Source organism: Sylvia atricapilla, chromosome 8 (genome assembly GCF_009819655.1).
Source record: "Sylvia atricapilla isolate bSylAtr1 chromosome 8, bSylAtr1.pri, whole genome shotgun sequence".
Lineage (NCBI taxonomy): Eukaryota > Metazoa > Chordata > Aves > Passeriformes > Sylviidae > Sylvia > Sylvia atricapilla.
Genome location: NC_089147.1, coordinates 16805425 through 16821743, shown reverse-complemented (window position 1 = coordinate 16821743; position 16319 = coordinate 16805425). Strand labels below are relative to the sequence as shown.

The 16319-nt window shown below is 42.8% G+C and overlaps 1 protein-coding gene and 1 long non-coding RNA gene across 2 annotated transcripts in view; both read left to right on the top strand.

Moving 5' to 3' along the window:
- The first annotated feature begins 369 nt into the window (after positions 1-369).
- LOC136364522 (uncharacterized) lies at positions 370-8996 on the top strand. Its single transcript, XR_010744163.1, has 3 exons — positions 370-541; positions 5557-5663; positions 8438-8996. It is a non-coding gene; the product is annotated as an uncharacterized lncRNA (long non-coding RNA).
- Positions 8997-10868: 1872 nt separating this feature from the next.
- HECTD2 (HECT domain E3 ubiquitin protein ligase 2) overlaps positions 10869-16319 on the top strand; it is a 33956-nt gene continuing 28505 nt past the window's right edge. Inside the window, exons 1-2 of the mRNA XM_066323857.1 lie at positions 10869-11277; positions 15434-15563. Of these exons, the coding sequence (XP_066179954.1) occupies positions 11038-11277; positions 15434-15563 (370 nt within the window). The 5' untranslated portion in view covers positions 10869-11037. The remainder of the gene's footprint in view (positions 11278-15433; positions 15564-16319) is intronic.

Below are 16319 nucleotides of genomic sequence, written 5' to 3'. Positions count from 1 at the left end.
TGTATGTCAGGAGTATTGTATATGTGCAAATCTTGCCCACTAAATAGAGCTAGATATGGCCTCATCTACTATTTTGATACAGCTGAGCATTTTATGGAGTAGATTTTAGAAGAGAAATTATTGCTGAAGACCTCAAAAATGAGGTTTAGCCAGTGACTGTTTAAATTCTACCATTCCTCAGAGAATATAAAATTATTGAGCACTGAATATGCATTACGTATGAGCAAATGCTTCAAGCTTATAATCTTGTGACTGGTCTTCATTCGTATTTGGGTCTAGTTTGATTCAGTGGAATGAAAGAGTCTAAACTCAAAAATATTCTTCTGCAACCATTGTGACAATATCTCTTTGTTTTTTAAACAGATGGGGGATGCCTCCCCAAGAAGAGTAAAATAAAGAAGTCATGCACTGGCATGACTGTACTGGCACAAGTGCTTTTACAAAGAGTAAATTGCTCACTGGAAAAAAATACAGCTATGAATTTGAAGGTTGTGTTAACTGACTAAGTGCAGCTGAAACCTAATCACAGTCCTTGCAACCTGTAAGTACTCTTAAAACAGACAAAGTTAACAAAAGCCTACATATCATTTGTTTATATATCAACATGATAGCAAATAATTGGATATTGCCTCCACTTGTTACAAAGGGAAACTTGAGCTGCAGACAGACCTCTGACTAGGCAGGCCCTCCCTGGCTTTACCTTCCCCATCCTGTCTTTCAGGGTTCTTAGAAAGGAAAGAGGACAGGCTGTATGTCATGTTTATATTGACCTGCCCTCTCCTGCAGCTGTTGGCAGGACATTCTGCAAGGAAGTTCTTGTGCTTTACAATCTCCTAGTTTTGTTTTCTAGTCTACCAGAGCTTTGGTTATGGCAGAGGCATTTCACTGGCTGCACAAAATAGAGCAAAGGGGTCCACTTTTAGTCATATAAAATTGGGTTGATTTGTTCTATGAGGGGCAGATTGTTACCTCTCAAATATGTTTAGTGTAGATCACTAAACATAAATAAGCCATACTACTACAAGTTTTCTGAGTCATTTTGCTTTAGACTTCAATACACATACTCAATAAATACCATGGTGGAGGAGAGCTGTACCCTGCAATGATTCCTGGAGGAGGAAGTTTCAGTGATGCCTGAAAAATGGTCCTTCCTTGTCTAAATGGGAGTGTTAGGAAACCTTCACAGTGCTGGGGATTTTACCTGTCCTTTCACTGTGCTATCAAACAATATGTTAGCATTTTGGGTAGCACTTCAGATGTGTTCTCAATTACTTTTGTTTAGGATCACTCTGTAAAGGTAGCTCTGTTTCACAAAAAATTGCCATTATTTACACCTGTTTCCAGGGCACACCATCCTTGGATTATCACTCTAGTGTGACCTTCTTATTCCTCACTGCTCAGGACTTTAATGCTGGAGAATGGAGTAATGCTGGAGGAAGGTTACAGAGTAAGCTTCTGTATAGTTGAAAGAGACAGAGACCTAAAGGATCTGCAGCCATTGCATAAATAAGCCACTTGACACCTTTAAAAGCTTCAACTTCGCCTATTTTTGGAATAAAACTAGCATCTGTGCTGACAGCTTACATGCCAAGTTTCAGCTTGATGCAAATTTGAGAAATCCTGAATAAAAACTGCTAAATCTCAGGAGCACATAAACACTACCTGATCCTAACTGACATTCAAAATAGACAGTAGCTAATCTGCAGTATTTATATAGTACACTACTTCATACTCTGAAAGACAGAAACTAATCTTCTTTAGACATGCTTTACCAAGTGTACAATTGGGTCACCTGAAAGATTATTATAAATAGAACTACTTGGATAAATACAAGTGACATTATAATTTGGCATCACTGTCTTGGGAAGGAGCCTGTACTCCTGCAATCCTCTCCAGCAAATCATGCACTGCTATATTCAATAACAGTAAAATCTGCAATATCAGCTGAAAATGTGGGAGACTGTGTATATTGGTTTGAACCTGGCTGGATGCCAGACACCCACCAAAGCCTCTATCATTCCCCTCCACGGCTAGACAGGGGAGAGAAAACATAACAAAGAGTTCATGGGTTGAGGATAAGGGCAGAGAGAGATCACTCATCAAATGCCATCATGGGCAAAACAGATGCAAATTAGAGATATGAATTGAATTTATTACTAAGAGAATCACAGCAGGATAATGAGAAATAAAGTAAGACCTCCTAAACACCCTGCCCCACCCCTCCCTCCCTCCCAGCTCCACTCCCTCCCCAGCAGTGGAGCAGGGGAGTCAGGGAATGGGAGTTAAGGTCAGTTCACCACACACTGTTTCTGCTGCTTCTCAGAGAGAGGAGTCCTTTCCCTGCTCCAGCAGATTTCCAAAAAGTATTACAATTTATATAGGGAACTGGTAGCGCTGTTTATTATCTCTTGTTTATATTTGAATAGTGTTTTGTAACTCCAGGATTCTCTACTGCCTTGCTGTGTGTGCACAGGAACTCTACTGAAGGTGAAGGCTTTTGCAAAAAATATCAAATTATTTGTTTTAAGGAGAATAAGTGCAGAAAAAATTTAAAGGGAAAACATTTCTTGAAAGATAATTCAGGAGAAAGTCAGATATATGAGCCCTATTATCTAGACCAATTATTTGCTTTTATAATGTTTCTGCCCCTGCGGTCAAGCATTGTGGTGGAGTTCTCTTAGTACAGGGATGCTGTGTGGGGCAAGGACAGAGGATGGATTATTAACTACTTGGTGCACATTTCCTCTGAAGGTGAGAGAATTAAAACAGCATTATTTTTTCATTCATTAGGTAAATTTAGTCACAATTTCATTAGTTTTGTTTGCATTGGTCCTTTTATCCCACACAAACCATGGAGAGTTTTTTGTGCTTTATGGTGGACAAGGAGGTTTTACTAGAATAGATGCTTTCTAGGAAGGAACAAGTTTTGAGTGAGTATGAGTATTTATGTAAAAAAAGCTAGACAGTATCCATAAAACACATCTTGATCTTATTTATTTACAGTTGTGCTTTTTTTTAAAAAGGCTCTTGAATACACTTATGCAACATGCACTGAACGCTGCCTGTAGCCATGTGCCAGTGGTGCAGAGTGTTTGAGTGGCATCCACATCGCACAGCACAGGGATGCCCTTGGCCTCTATCTGTAAGTGCTTCTGGAAAATTATGAGTTGTGTCACTTGCTGCCTCTTGCTGGCACACAGGGAGCTTCTGGTGTCTGAGCCCACATTGACTGAAGAAATGTCCTAAAGGCCAAACCTGCTGTGAAACCTCAGATGTGCTCCTCAGAGGTATGAACATTTCAGTCTGCACGTGTGATGGGCCTGTAGTGACACTACAGGACACTGTGGGGTCTTGTTGGGAGTTTTTCCCTCCCTTCTGTGATTTTGGTCTGTGGCTGTGGCATAGCACTGCAGGGTGTTCTTTGTTTCTACTCTCACAGCTACTCCAGGCAAGTTGCTGAAAAGCAGCTAGTGGGTCTATTGCAGTGCCTTACAGGAAATTTGTAACTGATAGCAGTGAGGAAAGTTAAAAAAATCTTGGGAAGGTGAAAGAGTTTGGTTTGAAATTGATGGTGTTTACAAAAGACAGGGGAGAGAGAGAGCCCTCTCACACTTTTAGAAAAAACTGGCTTTCTCAAACAATTTGTCCTGAGCAGGGAAGATGGGAAAGTGAAGCAGCCCTTAAAGAGGGAAGGCTGAGCCTGGGAAAGCCAGGCTGGCACAGCACCCAACAGCCTCTGCTTGGCCAGGTGCTGAGCTGGGGTACATCAGTGCCTGTGCTATAATTCTGCAGCTGGATCCAGACCAGACTCCTGCTGCATATGAGGAACCAGATTTTGGGACAGCTGTCCTCAAGGCTTGCTCTGCTGCAGGAACCGCACCACTCATAACTGCAGAGGCTCACCCTCCATTTTAGATTTCCCTAGGGTTGTAGCCACAGACAAAATGCAGAGGTGATTTATCTTACAGATCGGCCTGAGAAGTGTGGCAGGAAGGTTGCAGATTCATCAGCAAGGAGGGCAGTGGTAGGGCAACATCTGCTCCAGCCCTCTGATTCTAGCTACCGTCATATGTGTGCCAGAGGCCTTTCTTCCTTGGGAGATCCAAGACCTCCACAAATTCAGACATCTCTTATGTTTGTAGAAGTAAGCAGTTAATAGGAAAGGCAGTTAGTGTTAGCTAACCAAGATACTGGAAGAAGCAGGCACCCTACCCATCCCATTTAGACATCACAAAGGAATTACCGCAGGCTGCATTAAAGACGTGAAAGTCTTAACAGTCTGCAAGCATCCAGCTCTCAATCCTGCCCAAACCAAACTATGGGGTTACTACTGTCTATGCCATTTGCCCCAACAGTTTCAAGGATACTCATACAAATCACTGTATACATGATCTTACTCCATATTTATTACCTTTAAATCTCAAGTTCTAGGTACTTCCACCCTGTCACACATGTCTGTGAGTAATAAGTAATTCCCAAACATCAGGAGCGCCGAGTGCGATGCTTTCTCAGCGAGGCCGGCCCCTTCCCGGCAAAAGCCGCCGAGCCGGCGCTGGAGGGAGCTGCAGCCCCGGCTACCGCCGCCTCCGCCGGCACCCTCCGCTCGCTCCCCAGCACCCTCTGCTCCTCCAGCTCCCCCTAGACAAAGAGGATGAGCATATTGAAATTATTTAAATTGCATGTCTCACTGCCACTTCAGTTCAAGAACGCTGTCTTTTTAAAGAAATCAGACTCGTTTGTTACCCACTAAGTAAGCGGAGATTTGCAAAGCCATGCTAAACGAGTGTTAATTCTAACAGGGGTTTACGATTTTATAGGTCACATGACAAAGGTACAGAAGCTACTTCCTGAATTTAACATTATTATTGCCACCTCACTTGAACTTGCTTTAGCATTGCATATTTGTTTCTTATTTCCAGTTTGAATAGAAATTGGATAAAATTCTGTGCTTAGTATCTGCCTGTATCTCATTTAAAAACAAATTCTAGGTCAGACATGACAAAAGTAGTGGGCTATCTCCCAGCCTTAACCTCTGTCCCTTGATATACCTTGGGGAAGATCATGCTACTGCTACATTCTGTACAAGTTAAATTAACTGAAATTTAGATTGAATAACCTACACCAGCTTTCTGGAGAGAAGAAATGGAAACCTTAGTGAAGCTGAGAGGTCACTAAGTGAATGCTCTTCACTTGATGAGTTTTTCTCTTGTCATATCTTTCTTCAAATGTTTGCATTAACTGCATTATCACAGATAAGCTCCCCCTGAAAAAGCCATTGCATTTCTAAAAAAGAGGCTAATGATTTCTTTCAACACAAAGGCCCTGTTCCATGGCAAGAGGTAATATAATATTCACCTTATTTAGGCAGATAAAAATGAGTTAATCACTAACCTAGAAAATAATCTATAGCTTAGACACCAGATTCCATAAGTCTTTTTCATTTGGCTGGAAGAGCTCTTATACTGCACCAGTCAGAGATGACAAGGAGCCCAAAGTGAAAACATAATGATGCCAATAATACAGAACCTCTGATTACATCTTCCTTCTCTGTACTAGGAATGCCCAAGTTGGATGCATCCCATCTGGTGATGTACCTTCAATCAAACGTTTACATGTGCCAAAGAGAAAAATATAATTGTCTGCCAAGACAACCCAACTTGCATGTAAGTGCTTCAGATGATTATCCAAGTTCTTTCACACCATTTTTGTATAAATGATTATAATTTTATTTTTAAATGGGACTTTTCAAGTGCTGGAGGATAGCCAGTAAGTTAGAGCAATAGATTCATCTAATGTTAGTCATAGGGGAAATAACATGGACCTAACTTAGGAGGGTACACTTGAATGTACCTTGCATACATGCTTCTGGAATAAAAGGAGCTTTTCTCTTTTGCAAATGAAGGTGTATGATACAGGAACTAAAACAGTAAGCCAAGCTCAAGGTTGATATATTTTCAAATTTGCAGCAAGAAAACCAAATATAAATGGACTAGCTTGTTAACAATGGTAGATGGATTCACAATAATTTGGACTCTTTTGGATAAAAGTCTTCAAATTTATACCTTAGTCCAGCTTCAAGGGAAATGGCTGCAAAAATGGGAGGTTGGACAAGTATTGTCATCCCTCAGAGTTTATACTCTGAGTCTGTACAGTCTCAGAACAATCACGACTTGTGAGCAGACATGAACTTCCATCTTCTCTAAAGGATGATGTGGGCAGGTGGCACAGGAGGGCACCACAGCTCCGGAGTTAGCAGGCCAGGGACCAGAAGTTAGAGTGTCTCGAATTTTTGTGATTCACATCGCAAGTGTGGTGAGCTCTCCAACTGAGTCGGCAGAGTAACAGGTGGATTTCGGTGGCATCTTGCCTGAGTTCCGCTAAAAGGTCATTGAGAAAGATGCTTCTTTGTAAAACATTTCCATTTCAATGAATCAGATCTTTCTGTTGAAACAGAATGTTTTGCTGAAAACCTGTTGTGTTGGAAAACTCCCAACCATTTCTTTCTCTCCTACTCCCATAGAGAGGAAATGGTTTGTCTTCAGCCTTCGCTTCCTCTTTTAATGTTTCAGCCATCCTGTGCTTCCCCTTGTGCCCACTCAGGGTCATCTCACAAAGCACACATCTCTTAAATGACCCAAATATTTTATACTGGGAAGTGCATGAGATCTTCTAAAGGTATAAAGAGAAGGAAACAGTCCATAAGGAATAATAGGGGTAAATTAGCAACTGAATGGGAAAATTCAGCCTACTTTCTGAAGGATATGTGTCATTTTGATTCCTGAAATACCAGTTTGCACCAGAGATGTTTGACACCATTTGATTGCAAACACTAGTAAACCATTTGAGGATTAGGGAAAATCCTGTAACAGCCCAAGCCTATACCGTAATGTTACTGAATTAAACCAGGGGTGATTTTGGTTATAGCTGAATTTAACTTCTGACTGCAAAGAAAAATGTGAGATCCAATCAGTATTTGTCATGATTATACTAGGCAGGAAATTTAGCCCTTTTTATCTTTTACATTTGTGTGTCACTCCCAAATGCCAGTCTCTGTGAGTGTATCTATTGTAAGCATTTAGTAATCATTTGTGATCAAATGTTAGCATTTGGTTTGGTTCCATCTGTCATTCCTAGTGGCAGTCTGTGCCTGGCCACGTCATTGCACAGAGATTTGCCAGTGACTTTTCCCCCTTTCTGACAATTTAAACTCTTTGGATAGAAGACTTATATTTGTAAAGCTTTTTAAAACAAGGCGTCAAGAGGGTCTTATTCCAGTTGAAAGGGTCAACACCCTGCTAAGGCTGTTCTTCCACGACTGCAAGAAAATCTGTTCAGGATCACATCCTGCCTGTGTCTCCCACAGTTATTCAGGGGTGATACTGTAGTGTGCATATGTTTATCTGAGCCAGCAACATGGTGTGCCAGCATGGGGTCGAGTGAGACTGCAAACTCCTCCAGGAACAGCAAGAACTGCAGACCCAGGCAACATGTACTTGGGCATGGTTTTTAGTTGAACAACAGTTTTCAGTTGAACTTTACCTTTGCCCCTTTCACCAAAAAAGTCAGTGAAGTAGCTGGCACCATGTGATTTAAGATTTTTAACCAGCCTACAAGAGATGTAAAAAATTAAGGAAAGTATCCATTGAAATACAGGCATTGAGTGTGTTTGGCCCTTTGTCAAGGCTCCCAGGCCATCTGGCCAACAAATTCATGAAGTCTCTACAATGGCAGTTGCATACTTCTGCTTAGTTTTGAAAATTCTGTATGTGGTATATCCCACAAATCTTACTGCTAGAATGTCTTTATCCTGTTAGTTCTGAGTGCTCCATTGCCCACTATCCCAGTTCATCACTTTTGCAACAAACTACTGCGGGATCTACATGCATCACCTCATTACATGTAGCACTGCTGCTCCCAGCTAGCACCCATCCATGCTAGAAAACTGAAAACCAATTTAGACATGTCTTTCCCAGCTGTGGTTATATCTTTGACTGCCTTGTGGATCTATGAATGATATTGAAATACTTTCAATTTCAAACCCTGGGCACCAGATGTATGCTACATTAGCTAGAAGTAAAGAAAATGTGTTTGCTTGTTCAGTACATGGTCATTTTTCTCTCTTACAAAAATACGAAGAGTTTTTTTGTGCCTATTTTCATAATTCTCAAGAGTGAAAATATTCACCAGAATTAGTTTAGTTCAATAGAGTACTTCAGCTTCAAATAACACAAGAGAGCATAGACAATAGAAGTTGATGTCTTTGATTTGCATTAGCTTTTTTGTTAGATAATCCTGGCAGAAAACTTCCAGTGTTTTTGACACTGTCAAAAATCAGGCCTTTATAGCTCAATGGAACTCAAAAAAATGTGATTTTTTTTTCTATACTTGCCTTTTAAATCTACATTTAATTTTTTCTTTATTTTGTCTCTCTTTGCAGACCCAAGGGAGCAAATCCTTCCATGTTTCAAGCTGGCACAGCTCCACAAAACAGTTGTGCCAATTATTTCTAGCTGGGGACTGCCACTGGGTGTAAAGCTGCTTGTACTGAAGCTGTTGAAATTACTATCATTATGTTATTTCTTGGCATGGAAAGAAAAAAGATGAGTGAGTGTTTGGGGGGCTTTGTTTAAGTGCAACAGGCCGCTTATTCATGCAAACTGCTGAAAGCCACTGGGAAGTAAGCACAGCAAGGACAGTGAACTTCTTGGAATACCAGATCTCATATTTAACTTGGTAAGGAGACATAACCATTTCTTAATGAAACCTAAAAAAACTCCTTCACTGAACTTCTGAAGGAACTGCCAGTTCCTTCAGAAAGGAAAAGCCTTTTTCAATGTGTTAGATTAACACTGCAGTACCTATTGTGCTGTTGCTATTATGACTCTTACAGAAATCTTTCCCACAGCTCCTTGTAGGAGCCAGTTGTGTAGTGCCAATGCTCAGAAACACCATCACATGGTTTTCCTCCACCTGAGAAACAATTTTGAAGATTTGTTTCAAGTTCACACTCTGTTCCTTAAGCTGGGAGGAAAACTGTTTTTCAGACACAAAATTAGAGTGGTCTGAAGGAAAGTTGTTTCGTCTGGCAGCTAGGGGTTTGAAGAGCTTAAACTGGATGTAGGTTGGGGAACACAACATTGTTCCCCTCTGAAAGCAGCAGGGCTCCTGCAGCTGCACATACCAAGCCAAGTGGCAGGTCAGTACTTCATAGGTAGTATGTGTTACATCTGGTCTAGATGTTGTATTGCAACCAGTTTAACACAGCACCTCTTCTGAAGACGGTTTTATTTCACCCACAACAAAGCTCCAGCACAGCCAGGGAGCTGCACTGAGGCTCTGACAGCCCATACCGCCTCAGGCTGCCTGAGACCTGCCCAAACGCAGTGCCCGGGCACAGTGCACACCCCTGGCACCGCTCCGGCTGTGTCATCAGAGACACGACCACGTTCACACATTCATTCCTCATGATACGGTGCCCTCCTTCGCAATAAGGTTTTGACGCCACGATATGGTATAGTGGGCATGGTGTTATTTGCTCAAACGTTGGACTTGATCATCTCGAAGGGCTTTTTCAGCTTTAATGATTCGACGATTTCTGTATTTTCTTGTTGGACTGTGGCGAGGACTGTGCCGTGGGGCGACGGCGCGGTGCGAGAGGTGTCACCGCCAGCAGGGCCTCAGAGTGGTGTCTGAGGTGTCTGTCACTGCCAGCACGGCCTCGGGCCGGTGTGAGAGGTGTCACTGCCAGCACGGCCTCAGAGCGGTGTGAGAGGTGTCACTGCCAGCACGGCCTCAGCAGTGTGAGAGGTGTCACTGCCAGCACGGCCTCGGGCCGGTGTGAGAGGTGTCACTGCCAGCACGGCCTCAGCAGTGTGAGAGGTGTCACTGCCAGCACGGCCTCAGCAGTGTGAGAGGTGTCACTGCCAGCACGGCCTCAGCAGTGTGAGAGGTGCCACTGCCACCACGGCCTCAGAGCGGTGTGAGAGGTGTCACTGCCAGCACGGCCTCAGCAGTGTGAGAGGTGCCACTGCCACCATGGCCTCAGAGCGGTGTGAGAGGTGCCACTGCCAGCACGGCCTCAGCAGTGTGAGAGGTGCCACTGCCAGCACGGCCTCGGGCCGGTGTGAGAGGTGTCACTGCCAGCACGGCCTCAGCAGTGTGAGAGGTGCCACTGCCAGCACGGCCTCGGGCCGGTGTGAGAGGTGTCACTGCCAGCACGGCCTTAGCGGTGTGAGAGGTGTCACTGCCACCATGGCCTCAGAGCGGTGTGAGAGGTGTCACTGCCAGCACGGCTGTGCCGGCGGAGCAGCACCCGGCAGCACCCGGCGTGACGGAGGCACGGCAGTGCCTAGAGGTATCCGCCTCGAGCGCCACTCACCCTGCTGAATATTTAAATAATGTTTTATATATTTTTACACACATATATTTGTATTTTATGTATAAAATATAAGAAATATATTTATGTTTATATTTGTTTGTTACTCGTCTGTTCCCTCGTCACCGGCCGCGGGTACTGTCAGCGCCCCACATGCGCCTCGGCACCCCTTGCCAGGGCGGCTGCGCGGGGCCAGCCGCAGCCCCGCGCCGGTTCCTGCGCCGCGGAGTTTCCGCCGCCGTGTCCTCCGCTCCCCCCGCTCCGCGCCCCGGCCGCCAGGCGCGTTTCCACGAGCAGCATGGCGGCGGCGGCGGCCGCTCCTGCTGCCCGCGGTCTGTAGGTGGCGCGGCGGCCGAGGCCGTTCCCGGGCAGAGGCTCCGGCGGCGCCTCCGCTCCGCCGCGTCCCGCGTTCCCCCTGCTCGCCGGGGCCGCGGCGGGGGCGGCCGGGCTGCGCTGCGCCGCGCTCCGCCCCGCCGTGCGGGGGTGTCTGGGCGCCCGGGAGCGGCGCGGCTGCTGCAGTGCCGCGGCGGCCGAGCGGAGCGGCGGAGCTGAGGGTGCCCGCGGGGGCTCCTCGGAGGGAGGAGAAGAGGAGGGCGCGGGGTCGCGGGTGCCGACGGCTCTGAGAGGCTGCCGCGAGCAGAGAGGCGGCCGGGAGCGGGACCATGTCGCTGCAGAGCCCGCCGGCTGCCGCCGAGCTGTCCCCCGGCCCCGCCGAGGGGCATCCGCCGGGCGCGGAGCTGAGCCAGGGCAGCGCCGCGGCCCCGTCAGCCGAGGAGGGCGGCGAGGAGGAGGAGGAGGAGGAAGAAGGGAAGAAAGAAAAGGAAAAAGAAAAGGAAAAAGAAAAGGAAAAAGAGGGAGAGAAATTGCTGCCCATCCCGTCGGCGTCCACCGCAGCTGCCGGGGTAGGTCCCGTCAGCGCCCGGGCCCGCCTGTGCCACTCCGTGCTCGTTTGCTGTGGTTGCCGCGTTATCTGGGAGGAGAAAGGGAAGGGGGGGAAGCATCGTCCTCATTTTCTTTCATGTTCCTTTCCTTTGAGAGGCTTTCATTCAAGTTTCTTAAAAATAACAAGTGCATCTGTAAGCAATGACATAATGAAGCTATAAATTCTCCATCCGCTTATAGTTAACATTTTACAACGGTCTGCTCTGTCGGGTTAGTCATGACTGAGGGTTTGCAGCATTGTGAATGTTCATTAAGGGTTCTCGGGGGTGGAGGGTTTCAGCACTAATACACTTAAACGGCAAGAGAGGTAGCTGGGAAATACTTCCGTATTTTTAACTTTTTCTTAAAAATATTTTCCTTTTTTTTTGTGTTGAAGCAAAGATCACAGAACATTCTGATGAATGGTGAGTGAATTAATGCAGGGAGAAAAAAGGGGAAAGGATATTTGCCAGAATAACTTCATTTCAGAAACCTTTTTTCAGATTTTTAATTATACCAGAGTTGTGCTTTTCTTTCTGCTGACCATGCAATATTCCAGAACGTAAAATTTTCCTGGCATGAGTTGAATTTCTTATATAGCTTAACATTAGAACTTGTGGCAAGTTACTTCAGTCCAACAGAACAAAAGTGTCACTAATCCTGTAGTAATAAACTTAGGAGATTTTAGTTCAGCAGTTCTGATAAGCATGTGACTTATTAGAAATTATAATTTAAATTATCATTTATTTAAATTCATAATTTAAATTTAAAAGATTGCGTGTATAATATTTATGACTGCCAGGAAATAATTGTGATGTTAAACTAAGTAATTGTGTGCAAACTGCAAACTCTCTGAAGCAATTATGCCAATTTTGTGTTTTGCCTAAACGTTCCAATCTTCTAAAACACTTTCAGCTTTGTAAATCTGTCAGAATATGTTTATTCTTGTGATTCAAATACCAATTTGGTGGGAGAAGCGTGTAATAAACCAGTGCCCAGGAGTTATTTTTACCTTTGAATATCTCCACCTTAGACTTTGAATGGCGAATGCCTGTCCCTTAGAATGAAGACACAAGTGCTGACCTAAAATGTGTCCAGCTTAGCTCAGCTAATGAAAAATGTGTGCCCCTGGATGGCCATGTAGAATTCCAACTGCCTTAAAAAATCAGGGAAACTACTTTGTAGCTGGACATCCATCATGTACCTCTGAAGTGTCACCCAGGGGCAGAAGCTAAGTGGACTGCTGCAGAGGAGCTCAGACCTGCCTGGGTGTGGTTGTGTGTCAAGTGCAGGGCGGGGCTTGGATTTCCCAAAGAGCCTTACAGTGGTATGTTACTGAGGGGAGAGAGTGAGTTTTGTGGAGAGATGTCATAGACTATCACCGAAGGGGTGGTAGTTTGGATGTCAACATTCAGATTCTGGAAGGAAACTTGTGGAAAGCTAAGTAATTTGCTCCCTAATAAATAGGAACAATTAGAAACTCCTGTAAGGGAAAAACAGTCCAAAGTTACACCTTTCAAGCTATGAATGGAAGGGAAAATCCCGCTTCTTGTGCGGCCTGTTGAACTGACAGATACCGTTTGGAAGTCTGAGTGTCCTCCTTGTCTTCTTGCATAGGGAAGAAAATCTTTTCATCTTCACTAGTCTTTGCCTGCAATATACATAAGGGTGTTGAGTAAGCAGTGTTAGGGCTAACACAGGATTTTCAATAAACTGTTCTAGATGATCTTTTGTCACTTCCAAGAAAGCAGTCTGTATGTGCTCTTTGCAAACATTTTGACTTGTTTTCACCGTTTCATTTAACTTCAATAATGAAAAGTACAGTTTTATAAGGTATAATGCTAGTACCTCTCCAGTCTTATGGAAGGCTTAATGCTTTGGAAAACTTCCACTAAAAAGCCAGCGGTGTTGTAGGTTATTGATATGATCTTTAAAGAGGGCTAAAGATCACTTTGATCCACTTATTCCCTCTATGAATTCCTTTTGGTGGGTGGGGGGTGGATGGTGGATGTTCAGTTTTCTGGTGGCAGTGTGCTTGTAGAGTCTTAGGCTCTAAAAGCTCAGTGATCTCCTACAAAATGTTTAAGTATGACAGGATGCTGTGCACTTGCCCTAGATTACTCCCCCAAGGGTTGTCAGAGTTTCTGATTAGTAAGCATGAAGTTTCCCTCCAGGGCCTCCCAATAAAGCCTTTGTCCATATGTTTGTCTAATATTGTTGGAACTGTATTTAAACCAGGATGATCAAGTTAAAGAGGGCACGCAGTTTTGTTCTTTATCATCACTGCTGAGGGAGGTAGCAGTAAGGAGAAAGATTTTAAAAAACTGTTCACCTATAGTATTTCAGTGACATGGCTGGAGTAAAACCTAGAAAGCTAAGTCAGTCAAAAATGCTGTCACAATAGTTTATTTAACAAAAACTCCTTTTTTCAATTATCTGTGCTATCTATTCCCTATTAATCATAATTAGACTAGTCTGTACTTCAGAGCTTTTCTGCCTAGAACACACATTTTGTGACAGAGCAGATTAACCTCACATCTGGATTTGTTTAAAAGTTCTTTTTCAGTCATTAATGTTTGTCCAGGGTCTTTTTTTTCCCAGTGATGTGCCAGGTGATTTTTAAGAATAATCTTAATGGTATTTCAAAAGTTATAGACTAAAAGGAAATATTAATCTGAAAACTACACTTGTAATTACATTTTATTTTGGAATATTTGTTGCATATAAGGAATTTGGAATTAGAAGTTGAAATTTGGTTAAAATATCAATTTTAGAAATTGCAGTTTGATATTTTTAAAGGCAGAAGTCCTGATGATTGTTTGAATTTACAGTTTAGTGAGTTACGAGCCACAGAAAAATAGCTGTTTGTGCCACAGTTATTTAAAATTCCTGGCAGTGTACCAGCTTGTGTACACTGTGGTGTGGTAAGCTTATGGGCTGTGTTATTACCCTTCTGGTGGTTTTTCAGGATGTTGTGGTGGGAGTGAAGTGCTTTTCTTAGGACTCTGACTGCATGTCTTAGTTCAAATGTATTTCTGCGAAGGGGAAAGGGAAATGTACTGGTTAAAAAATTTTGATAGGATATTACATTAATTATTCTAGAACATGTATTCTCATTTGTAGAATTAAAGTTTTGATTTGTGCGGAAACATATTTTTAACTGAGAATACAGATGCTAAATATCAGGAAAATTAGTCTCTAGGTTATTGTGAGGTTAAAAATTATGATGTGCAGGAAGTGTGTATATATGTTTTTGAGTAGATCTACCTTCTCCTGATATCAATTGATGACTTGAAACTGAGATGAAAATTAAAATATTCATTGTGAGACTTCTGTCATCTTGGGCAAGCCTCTTAACCCCACCTATGCTTTGCAAATTCCGTAGTAAATAACTATATCTAACAGCACCAAGTGCTGATTAGCCAAACAGACTAATTGGCACAGTCCTTTGGAAGTCTGATGTGATTTCACTTCTGTTTGCTGTTAAAACACATTAACACTCATCACTTCCTAGCAGAGAGTTGTGCAGGTTCCTTGGTGACAGCATGAACAGGTGCTCAAGCAGGGAGTCTTTTAGCACTTTGTTAACCAGTGTTTGTTGGTCAGCCTTTCTTCAGTGGCAGCAGATGCTGACCATTTTGAATCATTAGGGAGTTTTACCCACATAGTCAATACTGAAATTTTTTGGCTGGTTAGAATTTTAGGCCTCACGTTTCAAGTCTTGGGAAATTCATCCAAACTACTTGAACATATTAGGGCTGTTTGGAAAAAGAAATATGTGGCACTTTTTAAACTGAGCTGGATGTAGTGAAAAGTATAAAAGTAGATATTAGTATGCAGAAAGGTAGAATATCATTGACAGCATCCTAGTTGTATTGTGTTTTCCTCACAGTAATACCAGGATATCTTCATGTCCTGCAAATGAATACTTAATTTTTTTAATGTAATGGAAAGGAATTTCATGGTACCTCTACCAAATCAATTTGAAACAAACTTGCAGAATCATTATTTTTATTTTATTACCAGTCTGATTTCAAGATAAAAGTTATTTAAGAATTCTGTGTAATACCTCACTAGTAAGTTTATTCTAGCAGTAATATATTAACCCTTTAGAACATACTGTCATCTTAATTACAGGGATTGGAGGAAGGAGCCAAAAATCAGTTTTCTACTTTCAGCAATTTCATCACAACTATCAACCAAAAGAAAGAAGGCATCGGAAACAGAAATTCGCCTACGCAACTTGTTATACCCAACATCAAAAATGGTAAGAGAAAAAAAGACCTGTGTTACTTAGTTACCAAGTTTAGAAGGTACTCAATTTTCTGCCGGTATTTGTATTGTTGGTGTGCCAGAAAATCTAGAAATCTAAATTTCATTAAATTACGCTGTGTTGTACATTGTACAGACAGTGATATATATGATAGCCCATCCTCAGTAGAGGTTATGTCATAGAGACAAGTTGGATAAGAAAAAACAAATAGACCTGGAGGATGAAATAACCATCTGAAATTTTAAAGAAAGGTACTGGTTTGGCAGTCTATCTGTAGATATTCTTTTGTCTAGCTGCAATCAGACAGTGTCTCTAGAAATTGTCAGAACTTTGGAGAAAATTGTTTTATTGCCAACTGAAGGATGGTGGAAATGAGGCAAGCATAAGGCTTTTAAGGGAGACAGTTGAAAAGACAGTTGAAAGATGATATTTTACAGTGAAGATGAAAGGCCAGTAAAGGCAAAAAATAAAATGCACAGACAACAATTGGTAAGTTCTGGAGATCTTTATAAGTGAGAAGGAAGGTTGTTGTGCTATGATGAGGAATACAATAACTGAAAAGTTAGAAAGTGTAGTAGCTCTGTGTTCAGTATGGTAGGCTAGAATCATGCAGCCTAAATGAGATGATGTTGTGGTTAGACCTGGAATTTTTATTAGGCTTTTGGGCTAGGAATTTCAGTAATTTGGAACTTCTCATAAAAGACTGTACAAACATTTGTCAGGTTTGTATTGATCTTGTCTCTGAGCAAG